We start from the raw sequence: 21,802 nt of genomic DNA on the forward strand, positions 1-21,802 counted from the left end.
AAGGGAGGTTGACAGCATTGTTTAGCTGACCTACTGTGTATCTAGCAATCAATGCTGGCTATTGGCAGGGGCTTCCCCTGGAGCTGTTTGCCAGAACCTTCCTTACCCGTGGCCTCTCCTGTGTTTGCTTGTTTCTCACAGTGTGGACAATGGACTGTATTATTGACAGGAGCAGTTTATTGCAATCTAATTGTCATTTCTGTGCCTTATCTGTCTGTTCTCTCAATTTGATTGTTACTAAGAATATTATTGGGGCTGGGCACAGTGGCATATGCCTGTAATCCCAGCAACTTAGGAGGCAGAAGCAGGAGGATCACAAGTTCAAAGCCAACCTTAGCAATTTAGTGAGGTGCTAAGCAACTCAGTAAGACCCTCTCTCTAAATAAAATAAAAATAGGCTGGGAACGTGGCTCAGTGTTCGAGTGCCCTTGAGTCCAATCCCCGGTACACCCCCCTAACCCCCCCACTCCCAGGGCCAAAAGAATATCATTAGTATGGATTCGCCTTTATTTATTCTACTCGGTACTTGACATGCTTCTTCAGACCAAGAATTTTTCATCAAAGTATTTATTTCTTTAGTTATTTTCTTCTCATTATCTCCATTTTCTCATTTTGGAGTTATCATGTCTCTTAATCTCTTTTTTACCTTTCCAGTCTCTTTGTGTCTCTGTGATGCATTCTGGGTATTTTCCAAAGACCTTTTTTCTAGTTGACTAATTAGTTCTTCAGCCATCTCTACTCTTTGATGTATTCATCTATTCAGCTTTTCATTTTATTGACTTCACATTTCATTTTTAGAAATTACATGTAGTTTGAGTATTTCCATATTTTCTTCCTTCATTATGTTTTCTATTTCTTCATTCATTTCCTCAAAGATTTTGAGAATGCTTTGTTAAGAGTTTCTGTAGAAGTTTTCTAGTATTTCAGATTCCTGGGGTGCTAACTCACATTTTTATGGTAATGACTGATTTTCCTCATGCTAGATTGTTTCTTCAGATGGTTTAAGATATTCATATTATGAGCTGTTTTTAGCATGGGGATGGATTATGAAAACAGTCCCTCAGAGGGTTTTTTTTAATGTCATCTGCCACAGGTTCTATGATTTTTATTTTCTCACCTTCTGATTCTTTACACCTATCACATAGTGCAAATTTGAGTTGCAAACCTGTACATAGGAATTTGATTTCCCTAGGAGCCTCTTTTCCCTATTCAGAGTGCTAGCTAGAAGTCAAGCTTTACTTTTGCTTCCCTGGGCCAGTAGTAGAATTTTTATAGTTTCCTTTTTGGAAATAGATAGCTTTTTCAGGGTCCTGAATTTCTGCTTAGATCTCAGTTCAATTCTCCATTCCCAGGTAGGAACAAGACTACATGTCCTCTCTGTGAGGGAAAGCTGAATCCACTAGACCACTAAATAGGCCTGTATCTACTCTACAAGCCTGGGCCTTCTTTGGGTCACCTGGCTCGTTGATTATGCTAGCCAAGTTTCCTTTTTATTTCTAATACCTGGTATTTTACTTCCTTTATTTTGAGCTTGGATAAGCATTAAAAATATATATCATGTTTTAATCAGCATTTTTTTTCTTTTTGTATTGGAGTGGAAGAAGGATTGAGTCAACTAACCTCTGCCATGTTGTCAGAAGTTAATGTAGTTAACAATTTTAATATGTTTTCAAAGTAATGTCCTTAGAGAATCTGCAATCACCCTGACTGTTCATTAAAAATGTAGGTTCTTGGGTTTCATCTATGTTTTATTGAATTAAAATCTGTGGAAATGGTGCTGGAGAATATTCATTTTAAATAAGGACTTTAAAAAAGTAAATGTAGCAAAGTTGCACGATACAAGATCCATATAGAGGAAATCTATGTCTACACACTAACAATGAACACTGGGAAATTGGAATTTTAAATATATATATATATATATATATTATATTTATATTTATATTTATATATTTTATTTATATATATAATTTTATATTTATATTTATGTATAATTATATATATTTATATATATATAATTCCAAATATATATATTTGATATATGTACATATATAATTTATATGTATATATTTATATATATAAAATTTTCAATAGCATTAGAAGTATGAAGTGCTTAGAGATAAATATGACAAGATGTATGCAAAACACACAACACAAAAACTTCAAAGTATTGGTGAGAAAAATTAAAGACCTAAACAGAAAACAGAACGTTGGCCGTTGGTTGGTAAATTCAATATTTCTAAAATGTTGTTTTTCCCCAAATTTATTATATATTTAATGTGATTAAAATTAAAATCCCAGATGCTTTTTAAAATAGAACATTGTCAAGCTAATTCTAAAATTCCTGTGGAAATGCAGAGAACCTAGATTAGCTAAACAATGTTTGAAAAAAAAATGATAAAATTGGAGAATTACTATTACCTGATTTCAAGACAATTTTTAAGATACAGCTAATCCAGGAAGATATCCCCATCCAAAATTTTTAACTTAATCACCCCTCTTGCTACATAAAGTGGTATTTGCAGATTCAGGTATTAGGATGTACATATCTTTGGGTACCATGATTCAGTCTTTTAAGATCCCATTGGAGAGTTCCAGTTGTTTCACCTCCTTGAATACATACACCACCATTCCTCATGATATTTAGCATCTGCTGTCATAAGTCAAATTCACACATATGAGTACATCTATTCTAAGTTTTCTGTTCTGTTCCCTTTGCCATTTTGCCCTTTCTTCCCCTAAACTATACTACCTTATTGCAATAGCTTTACACCAGACTTTAACATATGAAGGGCAAGTCTCCAATGTTTTCTTCTTCAGAAGAGTCTTTATTATTTGACCTTTGATTTTACATTTAAATTTTAGAATGTCCTGGGCTTTTGTTTAGCAGAATAGTGAATTTAAAGATATAGATCATTTGGGAAAAAAATCAGAGAGAGAAGATGGGAGGGGAGGGGAGGGGGGATAGGAGAGGATAGGAAAGGTAGCAGAATACAACAGTTACTATTACGGTATTATGTAAAAATGTGGATGTGTAACCGATGTGATTCTGCAATCTTTGTAATGTTTTGAATAACCAATAAAAAAAAAGAAAAAAATCAGCATCATTATGATATTGAGTCTTCCTTTTCAATGCTATAAATCTAGTTTTTCATTTATTTAAGTTTTGTGAACATCTTTATAAAGTTTTACAATTTTCTTCTTAAGGGTCTTAGGTATATTTTGTTGATTTATTCCTAGGTACTTTCTATTTTTGTTGCTATTATAAATGTATCTTGAAAATTAAATTTTTCTAACTGTTGCTGAGTGTAGAAATGCAGTTGACTTTTGTACACTAATTTGGTAACTCTCAATGTTATTCTGTCTTATTAATTTTTTGAGAGATAGATAGATAGATAGAGAATTTTTTTAATATTTATCTTTTAGTTTTTGGTGGACACAACATCTTTATATATTTTTTTTTTAATGTGGTGCTGAGGATCGCACCCAGTGCCCCGTGCATGCCAGGTGAGTGCGCTACCACTTGAGCTATGTCCCTAGCCCAGACTTATTAATTTTTAAAAAGTGTTTACAGATTCTTTTGGATTTTTCAAGTAGTCAGTATTAATCTGTGTAAATAATGGCAATTTGTTCTTCCTGTTGCTACTCTTCACCCCCATTTTTATTATCTCACTACTCAGGAATAAGTATAATATGGAATAGCTAAGACATCTGTTCAGGCTGCTATAACAAAATACCATAGACCAGGTGCTTAATGAATAACAGAAATTTGTTTCTCATAGTCCAGGAGGCTGGAAAGTCCAAGATAAGGTGCTACCAGATTTAGCACCTGGTGAGGGTCCACTCCTCATATCACTTGCTATAGTTTGGATTTTAAACGTTCCCCCAAAGGCCTATGTGTTAAAGGCTTGGTTACCAACCTGTGATACCATTAAGAGGTGGTCGAATCTTTAGAAGGCAGGGTCTAGTGAAAGGAAGATTGCCGCTGGCTTGCTCTTAAAGAAGATATTGGGACTCCCACTCCTCTTCCTCATCCTTTTCCTCCTCCTCCTCCTTCTTTTTATCCCCCCTCTCTCTGCTTCCCAGATACCATGAGGTAGCAGGTGTCCTCTGCCATGTGCTCCACCACACTGTACTGTGCTGCCACAGGCCCAAGCAACAGGGCCAAGCAACCATGGACCAAAACCATCAGCCAAATAAACCCTTTCTCCCTTAAAAGTTGCTTCTGTTCAGATGTGTTACACACCTACTTACTGGTTTCTCTCGGAGGCCTGATGGAGGGGTTGGACAAGCTCCTTCCTGTCTCCTTTAGAAGGCGCTAATCCTCCTGTTCATGAGGGCTCCACCCTCATTATCTAATCACTTTCCAACACCCCACTTCTTAACACCATCACTTTGGAGATTAGGGTTTGAATATGAGAATTCAGCAACACAAACAGACCACAGCAGATGGCAAATTTTCAAAAGTCCATGGTTTTCATTTTCTGGTATTTACTGCATTAATCTCTATTGCATTCAGCAATTTCAGGCTTATTAAAGGGGTTCTGTAGTGCATTGCTCTCCTTCTCATGTGTGAAACCAGGACACTGTAATCATAGATGAGAAATTGCTTTATTTAAAAAAATACTTTAATATTTGGCTCCTTTAATAAGGAATCTGTCCTTGAAGCCTACTAGCTCCTTCATGTTTATCCCTCTTGCTGCCTTTTGCCAAGACCAAAAAAAAAATCTGCTTAAAAAATCTTGTGGAAAAGTAACATTTATAATATGACCCTAAAGTTTAGATAAACTTTTAGAAATACAAGACTGGTTCTTACTTGTACTCCCGTTCTGTGCTGGCTGAGGGAAGAAGCTAGCTACAAATAAGACAAGCTCCTTTGAAGTAATTAATAATTCCCAAAGAAACATTGGCCCACTGCTTTATTATAACACATCTCCACTTTTTAAAGGAAGGCAGTCAAGGTAACAGATGGAGAAGTTTTGGGGCCTGACAGTTATAAATAGTCCTGCAGTTGATTCCATGATATATTTGCAATTTTCTCTCTTTGCCATTCTGAAAGCTGGAGATCTCTCTCTCTCTCTCTCTCTCCCTCCCTCCCTCCCTCCCTCCCTCCCCCCCTTGCTCCCGCTCTCTCGCTCTCATAGTGTTCTTTGTTATTTATTTATTTATTCTCATTTATTTTTTAAAATTTATTGATTTAAAAAAATAAATGATAGCAGAACACATTACAATTCTTAATACATCTATAAGCACAATTTTTCATATCTCTGATTGATCTCAACCAAGGAGTACACATTATTACCATTAGGTTAGAACTCTAGCACAGTGGAGTAGGTGACAGTGTTCGGGTCCTCTGGAAGCTTTGTTCTTATTCTAGAGAATTGTCACTAATACCAGGAATCTCTTTTCCAGGGAACCCTGTGACTAAGTCAGCTATCCCAAATATTGCTAGGATTCTTCTTGTTTCTCATAATCAAAGCAATACTCACTTAATAACACTATTTTGCCAAAGGACAAAAGGACACTATTTCTATCTTTGATGTCATGGGTAGAAGATAAACCAGCTAAAGAGCAACAGAAGATAGTAGGAAGAGATAAAATACCACCCGGCATTATAATGTTGATAATAAATTAGAAACACCACTTGGTGGTTCTAAGTGTATTTCCCATAATACTGAAAATTATACCTAAGAGAGTATCAAAAGAATTTTGAATGTTCAGAAACTATATACAGAGCAAATATACTCCTTTTCCTTAAATAACTTGAAACTTAAATGGTAGAAATTTAAGGAAAACCATCAAACTATCAAGTATTTTCAAGAATATCCCCACTGCTGGGAAGGATATGGAGACAGGAAGCCCTGATGTTGGTGGGCACTTAGTACAACCATTCAAGAGGGCAATACGGCTGTAACTGTCAAAATGTCAAGCGTGCATCCCTTTGTTCTAGAAATCCTTTTTCTAATAATGGTGGGCTGGGATGTTTGGATTAACTGTCTTGCTAAGAACAATTAGGAAATCAAAGCCAAATATTTAAAATTTGTTTTAAAGGCAAAGGATGACAATTAAAGAATCCTGGGGTCAAGATCCAGAAGAAAATCAAGACAATCAGACTTTGAGGACTTTATTAAAGACACTAGGGTAGAAACTTAGACTGAAAAGTTGGCTTAAGGGAGAAAGCATAGACATCCAAGGGATGGCCAAGGAGGACCCTGGGACCCACTCAGTAGGAGCTGGAAATGGGCCAGCCTCATCAAGACTGAAGCTTGGTTTTGAACCATTTTTCACCTACTGACTTGTTTGATTGAGACAATTCTTCATTGAGCTTCCAAAAAGATAATAAATCCTAATGTTCTAAGGCATCTACTATTTGTATGGAATTAGGTCCTGTCTTTATATCAAGGATCATATTTGCTATATACCTTTCTTTGGAGACTTAAAAGTCACTCAAATGATATGCTGCATGGATTAATTCTCCAGTAAAATCTTAGTTGAGAACAGTTAAATTAGATTTTCTGGAATTGTAAATATTTCCTAGTCACCAGTCAGAAACTAGAGGGAGATAGATATCTTGTCAGAGCTTCAAATTATTTCTATAATTTTTATAGACCTTAATTAGCATTCAGTCAATAAATAGCCAAGCATATGAGGAGGTAAGATAATGTGATATAAAACTAAGATAAACAATAGACACAAACCTACAAAGAATAAGATAATATAATTACATATATGGATTTAAAAAAAATTATTAGACAAAAGTAGGCACAGACCTGAAAACTATTTTTAAAATCTAATGGAAAGCCTAGAACTAATAAGTTATAATAACAAATTAAGAACTTAGTGGATGAATCTGAAAAGCCTATTAGGTATAGCCAGAGATAGCTTTCTTTATAAACTAGAAGTCAGAGAAATCAAAAGAAAATATCTGAAATACTAAAGCACGTTGAGACAAAAAGAGAAAAAGAGTCTACAGGAATGTGGCCAAAAGGGTGCATGTGTCAGGTGGGGTAAGGCAGAGGCAATATTCAAAGAGATAAGGACCAGAAAGTTTCCAAAACTGATGGCAGGCACTTGTCATGCAGTCAGGAAGTGCTACAAAGCCTGAGAAGGATGAGTGCAACCATACCTGAAAACACGGAAAAACTGCTGAAAACCAAAACCAAAAGTGAGTCACAGGATAGGACACGTTACCCTGGATGAACAAAGAGACTATGAGCTGACTTCTCAGCAGAAACAGTAAATGACAGAGTATTTTCAAAATGATTAAAGAAAATGTAGGAAAGGTATTCACAGAGAGATGTTCAGGGATGGTAATTACACTGCTGGAAACTATTTATACATCAAATTTTTGCAATCCTGTAGTCAATCGTGTAACTATTAAGAAGGGTAAGATAAGTCTTTAGATAATAGAATATTAAGATGTTCAAAATATATGGTGAGACTGCAAATTGGTGCAGTCAATATGGAAAACAGTATGGAGAGTCCTTAGAAAACTGGGAATAGAACCACCTTTTGACCCAGCTATCCCTCTCCTCAGTCTAAACCCAAAGAACTTAAAAACTGCATACTACAGGGACACAGCCAGATCAATGTTCATAGCAGCACAATTCATAATAGCTAAACTGTAGAACCAACCAAGATGCCCTTCAGTAGATGAATGGATAAAGAAAGTGTGATATATATATATATATATATATATATATATAGATAGATATAGATATATATAGATATAGATATATAGATAGATATATATAGATATACATATACATATAGATACACACACACATACACACACACACAAACGGAATACTATTCAGCATTAAAAGAGAATAAGATCATAGCATTTTCAGGTAAATGAATGGAGTTGGAGAATGTAATGCCAATCCCAAAAAAAGCAAATGCTGAATGTTTTCTCTGATATAAGGAGGCTGATTCATAATGGGATTGGGGCGGGGAAGAGTGGGAGGATTAGACGATAGAGCAAAGGTGGGGGGGGAAGGGAGGGTGCATGGGGGTACGAAAGATGGTGGAATGAGAGGGACATCATTACTCTAAGTACATGTGTGAAGACATGAATGGTGTAACTCTACTCTGTGTATGACCAAAGACATGAAAAATTGTGCTCTATATGTGTAATATGAATTGTAATGCATTCTGCTGTCATACATAACAAATTAGAATTTAAAAAATTTTTAAAAGAAATAATATTAGAAATATGTTCCAAATATATATATTTAAGTTAAAAAATCAGGTTATTATTATAATAACCTTTTTATTATTTAAATGTATTTCAAAATATCATACTCTCTATCCTAATTAAACATACTTATTTTTTAATTGATAAATATTTAGCCCCTAACAAATATATTTCTAAATATATAAAAATTTACAAATATTGAAAATATTAAAAAGCAGGTTACCAGATAATATATATATAGCATATGCTCTCATTTATATTAATAGTATTTTTATATAATTAAGCATAGTAAACAAGATGTTAGTAATGGTTCTCTTTAGAGGATAGAATTATGAGAAGATTTCCATGTACTCTATAATTTGTATAAATAATGAACATGTATTATCTAATAAAGTTATTTCCATTAAAAAAAGAAAACAAAAATCCACTCAGTTATATGCTTTCTGTTGACCCTGGCTCCACTGCAAATGTGTTATAATAGAAACTGTTAAGTGCATTCCATTACCTGTGTGTGGAAGAAACTTTGCAAAGTAAGGGTCCAGATGAGACCCTCAGACTCAAGTATCTTGCTTCCCAAATCTAAGGAAGACCAATGTGAGCAGTGTCCCTGGGAGCCCCTTGGTGGCTCTCGTTTTATGAGAAGCATTAGCCTGTGGCCACCCTTCTCTGATTTGAACAAATTACATATTTTATAAGAAACTTCAGAATCATGTTAAGAATTGGGTTAATTTTTTAAAATTTCATTTTTAATTGACATAATAATTATTCATATGTATGGTTGACAGTGTGACATTTTGGTATGCGTGTACAAGGTGTCGTGATCAAATCTGGGTAATTAGTATATCCATCATTTCAAACATTTATCACTTTTTTGTGTGTTGAGAACATTCAAAATCCTCTCTTCTAGCTATTTTTAAATATACCATAAATTATTGTCAGTTCTAGTCACCCTACTGTGCTACAGAACACTACAATTTAATCCTCCTGCCAAGCTATATTTTTGTACTGTTAACCAATCCTTCCCTATCCTCTTCCCCCTGCCTTCCCAGCCTCTGATAATCATTATTCTACTCTCTACTTTTATGAGATCCACTTTTTCTGCTTCTGCACGTGAGTGAAAACCTGTGGTATTTGTCTTGCTGTGCCTGGAGATTAAATTTTTTTAATTGTCTTTTTCCTTCTAAAATGTCAGCCTAAATTGCAATATACGCCGTTCCCTAAAGGTGAGACACCAGCAGTACTCCTGTTTCCTAAAGATAAACCTTCTGCATTGGTTCAATTTCAGTTCCCTCAATGTAGTGCAGGGAGGCAGGACATGTGATTTTTTTACCCCAGGTGAGACGTCAAGGGGTAATTTGGGGTGATAAAGCATCATTTGGGGTACCAAGTCTGAATTATTTTTATAGGCCGAGAGATCCGTCTGCCTCTGCGAATCAAAGGGGAAGGAATGGGCCCTAAAATTCACTTCAACTTTGAACTGCTGGATATTGGGAAAGTTTTCATTGGATCTGTACATTGCTATGAGGTGAGCACTACAATCTTTAATGAGACTTCAAATGATACTTAGTTTAAATTTTTTTTTTTAATTTTGTGTTTTTATTTGATAGAAAGTTTGTTCGGTCACATCCTTTTCCCACCACTTATTCTCATCCAGACCCCAAATTGCAGACTCCTCTCACCTCACCCTGTTGAGAGAAGCAACTTTCTCAGCCTCAGCCCCCTTGAACTTCACTAAAAGCTAAAAAGCATCAAGCCATCATTTAATTGGTTTTATCCTCTTCGTTTTGTAGATTTCAAAGGGGGAAACCATAAATACATCTTCCCATCTGTTTAATGCTTGTTCCCTGACAACATAAATCCTCCAGATCAGAGGAGAGAGAACTTTTTACATTTTCTAGAATGTCTTAATGAGGCTAGCTGTTTTCTCAAACAGAATTTTCTCTGAATGCCCTAGTCTCCAATCCATGTTTTAAAAAATAGTCATCACGGTTACTAGAGGAGACCTTCCCTGCTTTGTCTTCCCAACAGAATAGAAAATGGAATTTTATAAGGTGGACTCATGGGTACTTCAAGATCAAAGTCACTCCAATGTCACCTTATCTTTAAATTTATTTCTAAAATACATTTTTACACTATATCAAACTATAACCATTGAAATTTCTTTTAGAAATTTCCGAAATCATGTATATTTGTATTTAAAGAGGTTATAAATGTAGTTATTTAATGAATGGCAAGTCATGTTCTGTGTGTGTGGGGAGGGGAGGGGGGTTCTAAATTTTCCTTACAAAGCTGTGGAAGACAGGCTTTATTCTTCCTTTTTTACACTGAGAAATATAAGGCATAAGATTATCCCCTCAACAACATGGCTAATAATGTGTGTTGAGATAGTTCTAGTGCTTTGACATTTAGTTAGTCCTCAAAAACCCTACAGAGTGGGTTCAATTAGTTCCCACTTTATAGCTGAGTAAGCTGAGGCTTAGAAAAGATTTACTAGTTAAGGTAATGCTGGGTAGATCCAAAACAAAGGTTCAGTTGGTGCTCCTCTCCAGTGGATAATCTGGAACCGAGGTTCCTTCCATCTCCTGCTCAGCCATCCCTACTGTGGGCCTACAAGATTGTGGCCTCACCTGTGTCATGCTGGCAGGAGGGGAAAGAGCATACAGGAATGTACGTGAGATTTTTATAGGCGGCGACACATGGGACTTTCATTCACATTCCATTATCCATATGTGACTGCAAAGAGGCTGGGGAATGTGGCCAGGCTGTCAGCAAAAACAAGGAAAGGGGATCAGGAAACAGCAAACCTGGCTGCCAGAGGACTTAAGTAAGTTGGCCAGTCACACTGCTTGTAAATGTTGTGACCCCCATGCTACCAGCGCCCTCTGTCCTGTTCTGGGAATAGAAGGCCCTTTGCTGGCCTTTCAATCTGTCAGGATCTCAGCCTCCCACTCTCTACCCTGGGCAAAATCCAGCCTACAGCCAGTTCAGCTCTAAACCCTGCCTAACCTGGTGTGGGCACAGTGTCCTTCATCTCTACATTCTCTAGGGTAATTACAGCCTAAATGGGGTGATGCAAAAGGTAAGCAGAGCTGTTAATTCATGAGGAAATGGAGCATACATAAGAATACTATTTGAATGAAGAAGTCGGTCACAGGAGTGTCAAAAAATGAAAAGTGGTACAGCTATATTCTGCATTGTTCTATGTTGCACTTGAGGGAAGAGTCCCTTAGGTAGAGGGAAAAGGGCAATAGTTCTTATTAATTGGTATTCCTCCTGTAACTCATGCAATGTGATTTTCCCTTTCATCTTTACAGAAGCCACGCCAGAAAAGGACCTTTAGTTTTGATGCAGAATAGTTAGGGTTTCCCTGAGTGTAATAATAATTTCTTACAAATTTAACAGAAGTGTACTTTAGGCCACTTCTCTCCCCCCAGCCGGGCCTCCTCACCCCCACCCCCACCCCACCCTGCCAGATTTTAGCAGTAAAGCGAATCACAGCCAGCTAAAGTGCTAGGTGAGGAGATGCATCAGATCAGACAGCTTGGAGAGTGGAGCAGTGGCAGGAAAGGACATGGTGAGGTGCGTCTCATGGGAGTGTTTTGCACTCTCTGCGCATTTAATGCTGATGCCTCATTGCGTCTCTCTTTCAATTTATTACATTACCTGCAAGAGACAAATTTGAATAACTATTGCCCTTAGTCATTGCTGAGCTTAGCAGATATATAAAGAATAAACCATAACCCCAAGAGAATACACTCTTCCCCAGCGTAATTAAGAAGGAAAACAAATGGGAGATGAAGTTTTATTATAAATGTTCCCTTCTCCCAGGAGTTGGACCACAAAGGTAAGAGTATCACCAGTAATCAAAAGGCTCCAGAATCATGTTCCAAACTATTTCCTGGATTCTATGTTTATAAATAGGACCTCCTTTGTCAAGAGGTAGGAGAATGACATGCAGATTTTTGAAAATGAAGGAATTGTAAACTGTGACTATATAGGAAATCTGGGTAAAAATAGTACTTTTTAAAAAGCTTTTAACCAAAAAAAAATAAAATAAAATAAAATAAAGTAAAAAGAAAAGAAACAAAAAGGCAATTTGTACATTTTCTCAGAGAGAACAGGGAGCCTTCAAATTACCACTGTCTGTCACTTCTTAAGCACAGGTAAATTCTGTATCCATTCTGCTTAGCACTGGGGACACAAATAATAGCCACTATCACTTGCAAGCATTATTTGTCCGGCACTATTCTACAAATTATGCAAATTAATAAATTTAATTTTCTAGCAGTATGAGAAGTTAATAGCACAGATGGAGAAACTGAGGCTCATAGAAGGTAAGGAGATTGTCCAAAGTTACACAGCCAGTAAGTTAATGGCAAGGTTGGGATTTGAACTCGGGCAGTTTGGCTCCAGAGTCTCTGGCCATAATCACTTTTCTGTGTGGTCTCATTAAAAGGGCTAAAGGGTGAAGCACCATCCAGGCTACCAGGGAACTTGGAACAAGGAAGATAGAAAACAAACATAAAAAGATGAGTCAAACAGAAAGCAGCCTTTATTTATGGATTGCTTTAGTGAACTGGCCATCTTTTCTTGGCAGAAGTGGCCCTCTCTCTCTGCAAAGGCCACTGCAGGGATTGAACCCAGGGGTGCTTAATGACTGAGCCACATCTCCAGCCCTTTTTTATATTTTATTTAGAGACAGGGTCTTGCAGAGTTGCTTAGGGCCTTGATAAATTTCTGAGGCCAGCTTTGAACTCACAATCCTCCTGCCTCAGCCTCCTGAGCTGCTGGGATTACACGCATGCACCACTGACTCTTTCTAAGCTACCACTCTTATTGACACAGCTTGATCCCTGAACTCTTTCTCCTCAGTTTACATCCTTGGTCACATAGCCCCTTTCTCTGCCTTGGTCACATAGCTCCCTTCTCTGCTGACAACAATAGGCCTTACTTGATGGGGGCTTTTTCTGGACTGGTCACTGAGTGTGCATTATCTCACTTAATACAAAAGCATTCCAGCTCCTCTAAAAGTATTTTCTCCCCACTTTGCCACTCCCATCCTCACTTTTCACCACTCATCTTTCCAAGTAGTAATCCAAACTCGTCAACCACTATTTCCTCTGACCCCACTCAGTCCATTGCAAATATTGTCTTCTTCAAGATCAGCTTATATTGCTGACCTCTGTCTACATCTGAGAATCCTCCTCCCTGGATTCCAGGTTTCTGACATGCCTCACACTTTCCTGCTAACCTTATTAATAATGTCTCTGTGCCCTTTGTCCTCCAATGCCTTAAGTGCAGGTTGAGGGAAGTTCCTGTATAAATCAAGAGAGCATGCTGTTCACCCTTATAGGTATAAGGACAGCATTGATGTGGTGTCTTTGGAGGCTGAGAATATAATGCTGCAGCTGTGATGAATGGCAGGAGATGAAGGCAAGATGCAGAGGACTCAAAATACCTGGCCTGAGCTCTGGCCTCACAAAACCTAGTGTGCAGTCAACTATGGGTGGCAACCTGGTTCTAAGAACAGTATCATAGAAAGACAAAACTTCTCTATAGCAAAGCCATTATTTGCCTAGGAATCCAAAACAGTTACTGATGGTGCTACAAAGAGAATCCCTGTCATCTGGAATCCACTAGGTCTAGTGTATGTTCCTAAAGCTACATGATAAGCATAGGCTCAGGTATTTCCTGCCCCTCCATTCTGACTTGCTTTTGTTCTTCAGTATGCCATTTAACTTCAGCCTTCTCACTTAATGGAAAGTAGCTACCTTCCCTTGATTACTTTGTAGATAATATCAACCAAAAAGTGTATTTTAAGACTCTTCATCCATAAAAGGGATTATGATCAGACTTGATAGCATGAGTGTAAGTGAATAACTTTATTTTAAAGAGGAACTAAAAACATCAAATTACTTTCTGGCCTAAGAATCCTATCTTCAAACATTCGAAACATCAAACTATTCTTGTCCCCCGAGAGCTTTCCTTTGGTTCTAACTCCTGCAACTTTCCCTGTGTAGGTGTTAAATAATACAGCCACGTTGCTTCCTTGAAAGTTGATCTCAGGTCCCTTGACCTTTTCATCCTTGCCTTTTATTGACACAGGCGATACTGTCCAACAAAGGCAGCATCGATGCCCTCTTCAACGTGACCCCTTCATCTACGCCGTTGGGGGCCTGCTTTGTTTTCTGTCCCAAAGAGGGCATCGTTCAACCAAGAGGAGTCCAAGCTATCCAGATAAGCTTCAGTTCTGCCATCCTGGGGCACTTTGAAGAGGAGTTCCTGATCAATGTCCATGGGTCACCAGAGCCTGTGAAACTGACCATTAGGTAAGCTACACTTAAACTAACGTGGAAACTAACCAAAGTTTTCACTTACTGCCTTCTTGAACTTAAAAACTAGATCACATCTTAGATGCCCATAACTGTCCTTGCCAATGTAAACGCCTCAGCATAATGGAGTGTGTCAGATTTCCCCTGATGCTTCCCTGATGAACAAGTGTGATCTATTATACTAGGGATAGAGATCCTATTTGGAGATCTAGTTTTTATGTAAATTTAACCTTTTAGAATAAGGATTTAAACACTAGTTTCTAGTTACTCTTTGCTTTGGGATGTTTAGATAAAATGAATTATTACAGTAACACCTGATAAAATCATCTTCTCTCCTAAGCTTTAAGTGTAATAACAGTTTCTCTAAACCTTCATCTTCATTTTTACTTTAAGGGACATCTTTAAATGATCTTACCTAGAATGCCTTCAAGCAATGTAAGAGAATCCACTTATAATGTCCTTCAGCCCAGCCTAGACTCTTGCACCTTTTATGCTAGAAGTCTTTTGATGGCTTTCTCAGCTGCTTGTGATAATTGAAAGTCATTAATAGCAGAATTTGTCCTCAGGTTTTGAAAAGAAGTTCTCTGTTACCAACCCATTAGGCAGATACACAACTTTGATTCCTGGTACTTTAAAAGCTATATCTTTCAAATAGAAAGATCATATCTTCGAGACATATTGCTCTGACTCCATTTCAAATCTCCCGGCAACAGGTTGTTAATTACCATGACAGTCTCTTTATTACGGTTGCTGCTAGTCATTTCCTCCACCCCTATGTGCAAACTGAGATCCTTCTTGAAGTGTAACCTAGAAAAGAAACAGACACTTGTGGCCTGAAGGATCCTAGGAAAATTTACTGATTTCATGATAGCTACTAGTAATTCAGAATCTCAAGATCAGTTCAAAGATGATTTTCATTTATTCTAAAAGTCTACCTAAGTGTCCCTGTTATGGACTGAATTGTGTCCCCTCAAAGTTTAAATATTGAAGTCCTACCATCCAGTATCTTAGACTATGGTGGTTCTTGGAGATAGAGCCTGAAAGTAGGTAATTAAGTGAATATGAGGCCATAAGGTTGGGCTCTGCTCAGGTGACTGATGTCCTTTTGAGATGAGGAAATTGGGACACAGACACACATAGAAAAAGGCCAGATGAGGGGCTGGGGCTGTAGCTCAGTGGTAGAGCACCTGCCTCACATGTGAAAGGCACTGGATTCGATTCTCAGCATCGTATATAAATAAAAAATAAAGGTCCGTTGACAACTAAAGAAAAAAAAGATTTAAAAAAAAAAAAAAGAGAGAGAAAGGCCAGATGAGGACACAAGAGAAGACTTCCACCTACAAGTTCTGTTGTTTAAGCTGCAAGTCTGTGGTATTTTATTATGGCAGCCCTAGTTAACTAATAACGACCCCAATACCCAAGGAGAGTGAATGGATATGTCTCAAGGCTTCTATAGCATGGCCCAGGCAGCCTGTCACAATCATAATCTGGTTTTTCTTTTAAGTGTGAAGTTTTTTTTGAAACATCCACAAGACTTTTATAAAATATGTTTGTTATTATATTAAAAATTGGGGTGGTTTTCCAAATATTTGAATAACATTGACTCTTTAAGAAGGCACACCATATTTGTCCCCTGTCCCCTGATTGGCATCCATTAGATATGTGTACAAATGGGAAGGACAGAAGTACACCTTCACATTACATGAAAGTCAACCCACTTTCTACCTCCATAACAACTGACATCTCGTGATAAGCAATTCATCTGGTTCCCAATAACCTTTATTGATACAGACACAAAAATCCTTGACAAAACAGTAGCAAACAAAAATCCAGCAACATATAAAAAGGCTTGTACATCATGACCAAGTGGGATTCATCCTAGGAATGCAAGGATGGCTCAACTTATGAAAATCAATCAATGTATTACAACATTAATGTCATGCAGTATTAATGGAATGAAGTAAAAGACCACCTGATTATCTCAATAAATACAAAAACATCATTCCCCAGATTTAGCAACCATCATGATTTTAAAATTTAAAAAGTCCAACAAAGTAGGAATAGGAGGGAATTTCCTCAGCATCAAAGACCTAAATGTAAAACAAAACAAAAAAACTAAACCCTATAAAGTTGTTAGAAGAAAATATAGGCATACATATGTCTGATTTTGATTTTGAATTAGGCAGTAATTTCTTAAAGCAGCCAAAGTAAAATAGATTAGACTTCATCGAAATATAAAAAGATGTGTGCTTCAAAGGTCACTATCAAGAAAGTAAAAAGACAACCCACAGAATGAGAGAAGGATAGCACAGTTCACTAGCAACAGTAATTCCATCTGCCACCTTGATTCCCCTTTGCCACGTAACCTAACATACTCACAGGTTCTGGGGATTTGAACAAAGACATTTTAGGGAACTATTATTTTACCTACTACCTGAAGTAAGCTAGAAATTGCAGGATGTCTCTATTACTAACTTTAGGATAGAACATCTCTCCAAGATGATGAAGCCCTGCCTCATCATAACTGTGCTATCCTTCTCCCATTCTGTAGGTTGTCTTTTTACTTTCTTAATAGTGACCTTTGAAGCACATATCTTTTTATATTTTGATGAAGTCTAATCTATTTTACTTTGGCTGCTTTGAGAAAAAGATCAGCATTTGGAATAAAAGGTCCTTCAAGGTCACCCAGTCTAGTCCTTTCTTTTCTCTGGAGTCAGAGAAACTGAGGCTAATAGAGGTGAAATGACTGGCCAAGGTCACAGTGAAGTGGTGGTAAGATGGAACTGAAACAGTTTTATGAAGCCTGGGACAGGGATCATGGTATCCTTGATGTTTACTATATGATGAACCTATAATTTGTATTTCTTGATGAGTTAATCACCTTACATGATATGTGTCTCATCCAGATCAACTTCATTCTGGGTGAGGTTGGGTGATCTGTCTGCTCTGCCTCTGCCCCATTCCCTGTTAGGAATGGGGTTATAAATTAACCTTTTGAGTCTTGAAAATAATTTTAGGGCCACTGTGAAAGACTATCATCTCATAGTTTCCTGAATTGATTTAATGCCTAGTTATGGTTTTGTCCTTGTCCTCTCTGTGGTTCTTCATCATTACTTTGAATTCACTGGATTCCCTCCCTACTCCCCACTTTCAGAGGCTGTGTCATTGGACCCACCTTTCATTTTAATGTTCCTGCTCTGCACTTTGGGGATATTTCCTATGGTGAGTAATTTTCCATTTTAAATTTAGAAATTAGATAGAATTTCTGTTGTCTCTACATAGGAGGAGGAAGGCTTACAAATCATCTGTCTTACCATTTTTTTCAATAGGCAATAGTCAAGAAGTTGTAGAATTAATCCTTTCTTCCTCCATGGCAGTAGTATTTTGGTGCCATTTCCCAGCTTATGTGAAAGTGGTAGCTGTGTCCTGGGCACTAAGAGTCTTCAGGCCGCCACTGTCTCCCCTCTCTAGCAGTGAGACTAGGTGGGCACCAGTCTAAGTTCCTCCTTATCTGAACATTCTGTGCTCTATTTAAATGCAGATTCTGACTTGCCAGCTGTCCAGCAGCCTTTTTGCAGAGTTGCTTTCAGGTTCAAGGTGAACTCAAATGTGTTTTGATTCACATGTCCTATCACTCCAAGTTGAAGGCTCTGCTGTGTTTTTATGTTATGTCTCACTCAGTTGCCTCACTGAGCCGTTTCTTCCTAAGGTTCCCTACTAATAAAAATGATGATAACAGCAGCAGCAGAAGCTCCTCTTACTGGCTGTCTTGAGCTTTAGTCACTGCTAAGTGGATTACATGCGGCAAGGCATTTAAACCTTTTAGCAACCCTGCACAGAGTTACTTCTTAATCTCTCTAATTAAGAGGAGGAAGCGCTGAGCCTTGAAACAAATAACTTCCTGAGGTCACACAGCAGGAGCAGAATTTGTATTTTAATTGTGATGTGTCTAAATGCATGCACCATCAATAAAAATGAGGCAATTATTGAGCCAAAAATTGGTTCTTTGGTGGTGACATTTTTAAAAACCCCAAAACTTACATTTAACAATGGTGAAGGATCTTTCAAAGTTGAATTCTACCTCCCCCAAAATTTTATTCCTTAGTACTTAATTGTTCTTATTGGGGAGAACTTAAATCTAATTCAAATCAAATTTAATTAATTGATTTTCTTTGATTCAGCAATGAATTTACCCTTCTTTTAGGAAGTGATAATTAAAAAAAAGATTGAGCAATGATAGTTTAAGTACAGATCGTAATCTGCCCTGTTTTGCTTTGGTGCCTGCCACTTTGTCTTGCTTCATTTTGAGTGGACCCATCTACTGTGAGGAAAAATATATTAAATATTAAAGTTCTATAGAAAAACTTTAATAATAATATCTTTGTCAGTTATTTTACCATTTGAGGGTCATGACAGTTTTCTTTACTCCAAACACATTTATTTATGTATATTATGTACAATGCCCCATGTACATTATATTGCATAAGCTATAGTCCATAGGAAAATCTGAATAAATGAAATAGTATGCCTATTACTATAGCATAAAATGGCCAGGTGATTTTTATGAATGTTTATGGTATATTTGAGTGACAGGCTCTTCTGAAGGAAAATGAAAATTATATTCAATTCGAAAATCATCTAGTGGCCAATTAATAGAGGCACAGTCTCTCAGAGGTGACTGCCTGGAACACAGTGTGAGGCATATTCACATTCTCGAAGGCCTGTGCAGCCAGATGAACCCCAAACAGTGCACCCTGTGTTCAGGGAGAGGGCTGGGCAATTGGAGCATGATGCAGCACACCCTTCATAGCACCACGACACCAAGTCCCACACTAGGACAAGTGGACAACGTGTTCATATCGTGTCACCCTAGAGGAAGAAACAAACCTAAACAAGCAGTTGAAGCCAGTTACTCCAAGAAATCTCACACTGTTTCTTTCTCTGCAATCTAGTCTATTGTGCAGCTCTAAAATGTTAGTGTAAGTGCTAGATACCAATGGCAAGCCGATTATTGAGCCAAAAGGATATGTGAAATTCTTTTATCTAGACTTCAAATACTTAAAAACATCAAGGTCCCTTACCTATTGCATTTCAACAGAAAATGACAAAATGGAAATATGTGCATATATATATATATATATATATATATATATACACATACATACATACATACATACATATATAGGCTCAGCAGGATTATTTTATGGTTAACTGATAAAAATTTTAGCTGTATTCCCTCACTTCTGCTTCTCCAGTGAGGTCTAACAATATTGATAAAATACAAACACGCACACACACACACACAAACACACTGATTTCCTCAAATGCTACATTTGCTTCCAAGTCTTTACAATTTCAAATGAGAATCAAAAACCTTAAATACATCATAAAATAAGTGATTTTTAAAATATATTTTTAGTTGTAGATGGACATAATACCTTTATTTTATTTATTTATTTTTATGTGTTACTGAGGATCAAACCCAGGGCCTCACAGTTGCTAGGCAAGCACTCTACCACTGAGCTACATCCCCAGCCCCAATATAGGTGATTTTTAATGGAGCTACTTCTAACATGAATAGTTAGAATTCTTGTTAGTGTGCTCCAAGTTGAGTGGAGGCCACAAGTGAGTCCCAGGAACAGGTAGCTACAGAAGCTAGACTATCAATGGATAAAGAATGGTAAGGATACGTGAAGCAATATGTTTCTAGCAGAGTGCAGGCATTTTCTTAAATATACCCATGAGACAGATTTTATTTATAAGAAATTATCATCACTGGACAAAAGCTTTTATGGTAGCTTTTTAATTTAAAAATAAATGCATTTATTCAAGACATTCAATAATGTTTCTTTTATTTGAATTCTTAATGCAACATGAGTTGTAGATTCTAGATGCAGCAATTAAACCCCCACCTATCACTTAACTGCATCCCACACAGCTTGGAAGCTGGCATGAGAATTACCTGTGAAGTAGATGAACAAAAGAATTTATGGACTTGTGCGCATCAGGTGCAGCTAAGAATAGGAGTATTATATAGATATCTAGGAATTAAGCACAACTCAACTCATTGAATTGTGAGAATCCTCCACCTTTTCCTTTATTTCCTTTGCCCTCCACTTGAACTCCTCAAACTCTGGCAGTCAGATGTAAAACTTGTCTATTAACAATTCACTAGTATTGAGAAATTCATGCAGAACATAGCACTTAAAGCAAAAGAGTTAGCATATATGAAAGGGAAACAAGAAAAATAGATTTAAAATTTCCAACATGACTCTAATAGGAGTTTTAGGAAAAGGAATGAAAATAGCCCAAAAGCACTATTTGGAGAAATGATAGCTGAGAAATTTTAAAAACAAATATTTGTACTTATAGTGTATAGCCAGATACAGTAATCCAAACATAGAAACATCATAGTGAAACTAAAGAACATTAGAAATAAAGATAAAAATCTTAAAAACTACTGGAGAGAAAAAATACATAATAAAAAAAAATCATTTGACAAACAGTGGATATCTTAAAACAGTAATGGTACTGGAAGATAGGGCAATGAGGTTTCCTAGTTATTGAGAGAAACTGAGGGTTGGCCTAGAATTCTGTACCAATAATTGAGCTTCCCTGAGCAACCTTTTACTCAGAAGGCCATTTCGTGACTGCAGGGTCAGTTGTTTGAAAGCTCTAAAGACTTTCATCAGTGTAATGATGTACTGAGTACTTGTTCTTCAGGTTGAAAGGGGGAGAGATTCTGAGGGTGGGTGTTTTGGGGGAAAGCTTCTTGAACTGATAGATGAGTTGGTGTTTTACAATGTTAGTTATGTCTACATGAAGCAAGGTTGCCTCAGATCAATGAAAGATTTGCATTCCCATGGGTCTTGTTATTATTTCATAAAGTGAATAGACCATGAGTTCCAGAGGAGGCTCACTTGATCCAAGGCCCATAGAAGTAAAGGCAACACTCTTCACCAAGGAGCTCCAAGAGCCTCAGAGGTCCCGGCTAATTTAAAATCCATAATACTATTTTTGTGCTCTACATTTCTCAAAGATTATAGATTCTGAAATGTGGGGTCAAATGGTTAGCAAATGGTAAGATTCTTTGCAATTCTTCTAGTATCAGGTGATATTTCTAAGCAGAAAAATTATAACCTACAATCTCTCAGTCACAGTTGTAGCAGTCACATTTCTGTTTAGGAAGGTTCAAATCCATATAAAGTATTTGCAGACACTCAAAAGTGCATATTCTGAACTTCGTGGTTTGGGCACTGTCCATCTCCATTCT

At 37.1% G+C, this 21,802-nt stretch overlaps 1 protein-coding gene across 1 annotated transcript in view; it reads left to right on the top strand.

The window, feature by feature from the left end:
• The window catches only part of Hydin (HYDIN axonemal central pair apparatus protein), a 316,785-nt gene that overhangs the window by 80,260 nt on the left and 214,723 nt on the right, over positions 1-21,802 (top strand). The window contains exons 10-12 of the mRNA XM_076838342.2: positions 9,604-9,722; positions 14,303-14,526; positions 17,684-17,751. Coding sequence (XP_076694457.2) covers positions 9,604-9,722; positions 14,303-14,526; positions 17,684-17,751 — 411 coding nt within the window. The remainder of the gene's footprint in view (positions 1-9,603; positions 9,723-14,302; positions 14,527-17,683; positions 17,752-21,802) is intronic.

This window comes from Callospermophilus lateralis, chromosome 18, assembly GCF_048772815.1.
Source record: "Callospermophilus lateralis isolate mCalLat2 chromosome 18, mCalLat2.hap1, whole genome shotgun sequence".
NCBI classification, from domain to species: Eukaryota; Metazoa; Chordata; class Mammalia; order Rodentia; family Sciuridae; genus Callospermophilus; species Callospermophilus lateralis.